The sequence below is a fragment of the Neolamprologus brichardi genome, chromosome 23 (genome assembly GCF_056152115.1).
Source record: "Neolamprologus brichardi isolate AB-2024 chromosome 23, ASM5615211v1, whole genome shotgun sequence".
Classification (NCBI taxonomy): Eukaryota; Metazoa; Chordata; class Actinopteri; order Cichliformes; family Cichlidae; genus Neolamprologus; species Neolamprologus brichardi.
This window is the reverse complement of record NC_142125.1, coordinates 31,696,112-31,699,524: the sequence shown is the minus strand read 5'-3', so window position 1 is coordinate 31,699,524 and position 3,413 is coordinate 31,696,112. Positions and strand designations below refer to the sequence as shown.

Sequence of the window (3,413 nt, the reverse complement as noted above, 5' to 3'; positions counted from 1 at the left end):
ATAATCATTAATATTCACTACAAATGTGAGCACGTGCAAAAACTCACAACATGGACAAGTATTCCTTTTTTTCCACGCTTTATCATGCACACATCTCTGCTTTCCCTTTGCCCACTGCTCCCACGGGAGTCAGACCGCTTGAGGGGGCTGAGGGGAGTGAGGAAAGAGGGAGGAGGTGTGTGTGTGTGTGTGTGTGTGTGTGTGTGTGTGTGAGGAGGAGCGAGAGAAGGAGAGAGAGGGATGAGAGAGGAGGGAGGGAGGGGCGGCGTTAGACAATACCATTCCTCAAATATATTCCATCCCCTCCGTCCATGAAGTGAGCCTTTATTAGTCCAGATCGCTTGGATCTTATCTCGCATATGACACTCGGCGCAAGAAGGAAGAGAGAGGGGGGATTATCCGCGAACCGCCTTCCGATCCGCTGATTCCTGACAAGGGAGAGCCTCGCTTATCTGTCCCTCTTTTTATCCCCATCTTCCAACAGGCTCACGGACGAGTAGCCCTGGCTGCACTTTCACCGCTATCAGCCCATCTCCTCTATTGTCTCTCCATCGCTGGGATCACACAGGGGGGCTGACTGATCCACGCTTATCATCACCATCACCGCCACCGCCACTGTCATCATCATCATCATTATTATTATTATTATTATTTATTTTTCTCCAACTCGTCCGACCTAATCCTCTCAAGACTTTTGATGGGCTGTTTTTTTTATCAGCAGAAACATTTCCACGCTTGACGTTTGACCCCGCGTGATCCCCATGTTGCAAGTTCGCGGCTGAGAAAAGTCAAAAACTACTTTAAAAAAAGAAAGAAAGAAAGAAAAGAAAAATATTTTTTCTCATTTCTTTGTTTTCTTTGAATGTTCGTCTCATTAACATCTGATGTTGTTGTTGTCTTTTTTTTGTTGTTTTTTTTGGCCGGTGGAATATGAGTTAATTTGGAGTTGAAGCTCCGCTCAAGAGCGCCTTTTAAGTCCCCAACAAGAAAAAAACTAAACAAAACCTTCAACCCTTTGTCAAGGTGAGTCTCAGATTTCTGTGGAAAATTAAGCTTTTAAATAAAAACAAATTAAATACGATTTTTTTCAGATTTGTTTATTATTATTATTACTATTATTGTTATTATTATTATTATTATTATTATTATTATTTTTAGATTCGTAGATCTATTTTTCTTTATTAACAAAAATCAAGAAAAAAAGCAACTGCTCCAATAATTTGGTGTCCAGCAGATGTCAACATTATTTTACCATCTCCTGCCTTCATGCTGTCAAGTCGCTCCGGCCTCAGCCAAGCAGATGTGTTCATCACACTGTGACAGATGGCCAATTCTGATTATGTTAATTCGCAAAAAAGGATTTTTTTTCCCTTTAATTTAAAAACATTTATTTTTAAAGAGTTTCGTCGTTTAAAAAACAATATTTTGCAAACATGACACTTGGAAATTCAAATTTGTTTGGCTGTTTTTAAGGCCTGAAGCTTTCGTGAATTAACCGCGAATTTTGAACCATTCATTATTTATGGAGTTTAATTTTATTATGCAATAGGCACAGGAGGGACTGGAGCACCCGCTGTGGGCTTTCTCATAGTGGTGCCTGAGTGCAGAAAACAGCAAAAACGATGATTTCAAAAATCAATCCAGTTCTTTATTTCATCCAAGCGCATGTGACACAGTAGCTCTCTGACTGTAAAATGTGGAATTTAAAATGACCATTAAGAAAAAAAAAAAAAGCAATGTTTTAATGTTTCAATGACTGATTTTGCCCGTGCACAGGTTCTTGAGAAGGACTGCCAACACCGCAGAATAAAAATGATGCTGAGCCCGGATCAGGCTGAGGCGGACCTCTCCTGGACTCAGTCCGACCCGGAGACGATGCTCAATGGGTTGAAGTCGGCCGGTTGTGCCTCGGACGAGCCGGCGGAGATGGAGGACAGAGCCAAATGCAAAGCCGACCAGCCCCTGAGCAGGGAGGAGAAGAGGAGAAGACGGAGGGCCACGGCCAAGTACCGCTCAGCCCACGCCACCAGGGAGAGGATCCGGGTGGAGGCGTTCAACGTGGCCTTCGCGGAGCTGAGGAAATTACTCCCCACATTACCTCCGGACAAGAAACTCTCCAAGATCGAGATCCTCAGACTGGCTATATGCTACATCTCCTATCTCAATCATGTGCTGGATGTCTAAAAGTGACCCACCCCACCCCCCACTCCGCCCTCTACGCGCACACATATGTGAGAGAAACTGGTTGAGTTGTTGGGAGACTGGACTCGCTCGGCGTGCTGGGAGTTAACTGGTTATGGCAAGGTTAGCGGTCAGGGTGGAATGGTGCAGGAGATTTTTTTTTTTTTAGCTTTCAACACCACAAAGCACTACTTTGAATAAAAGGAAGTTCAATTTTTTAAGTAATCAGATAATTTTGCATTGAATTAAAAAAAAAACAATCGAAACTTCTGCTGCAGGGGTACAAACTGTTGTTTTAAGGTGGACTTGCTTAATTGATTGATGTAAAAATGTCGATATCGGCTCCACATATATATCGGTCTAACACCTGTGACACAGTGTTGCCTTCATCTCACCGAAACTTCTATTTCATTTAATGATATGTAATAAAAAATCCATCCAATTCAAGGCCCAAAATCTGCCCAGCATCATCTCCATCCAAACTAAAGCATCACTTCCCCGGATGCTGACACTCTGCCATACCTCTAATGGTGAGCTGAGCCCTTCAGTGTGAGTCCAGTGTTGATTGATGTAGTGGCAGCGGTGCAAAAAGTTACGGGAGCCTAAACTTTCAGTCCAGATCGCTCACTGCAAGCAGCAAGCGCCGAGTTGTTTCGAGCCGTTGGATGCAATAATGACAATTATTTTTTCCGCAAAATTCAGCAAAAGGGGGGGGGGGGGGGGGGGGAGGAAGCATGAATGCCCCCGCAGGCATTCATGCTTCCTTTGCAGTGATGCAGTGACAGTGAAAGTGCAGTGCAGGACAGAAAAAATAATAATAATTCGCGTGGGCTGCAACAAATTCAAGAAGATTCTGGTTATTTTAATTTGATTCACATTTAATCCACATCTAAAAATGATATTAGCCTAATCTCATCTAATATCATGAATAGATTTCTGAATGCTCCCCTCACTGTGTCACTTTGAGGTTGAACAAAATAAACACGGGGTATTCCCCCCCCTCCGATCGGAACGAAAGGACGTAAACATAGCTGCTTTAGATCTAGCTTAGATTTTCCATAAAGGAAGAAAAAAAAAACATTTCAATGCGTAAGTGCCACTTATGACATATAAAATTGTGACCTTAATCATGCTTTTTTGTTTCCCCTAAAGTGTATGGAATTATTTATTTAATTGTGTTAATATTTAAGGCTAATTTATTTATGTTAATATCATAAGCTGCCGTCTTTTTG

At 42.3% G+C, this 3,413-nt stretch overlaps 1 protein-coding gene across 1 annotated transcript; it reads left to right on the top strand.

The window, feature by feature from the left end:
• The first annotated feature begins 299 nt into the window (after positions 1–299).
• On the top strand, positions 300–2,898 carry LOC102790032 (helix-loop-helix protein 2-like). The gene is made up of 2 exons (XM_087836725.1): positions 300–1,023; positions 1,777–2,898. Exon 2 carries the CDS (start codon positions 1,813–1,815, stop codon positions 2,182–2,184), a length of 372 nt encoding a protein of 123 aa, XP_087692851.1. The 5' UTR covers positions 300–1,023; positions 1,777–1,812; the 3' UTR covers positions 2,185–2,898.
• The last annotated feature ends 515 nt before the right edge of the window (positions 2,899–3,413 follow it).

Bases quoted from the DNA above. Each gene is read 5' to 3' on its own strand.
- LOC102790032 (XM_087836725.1), top strand. From the start codon at position 1,813: ATGATGCTGAGCCCGGATCAGGCTGAGGCGGACCTCTCCTGGACTCAG.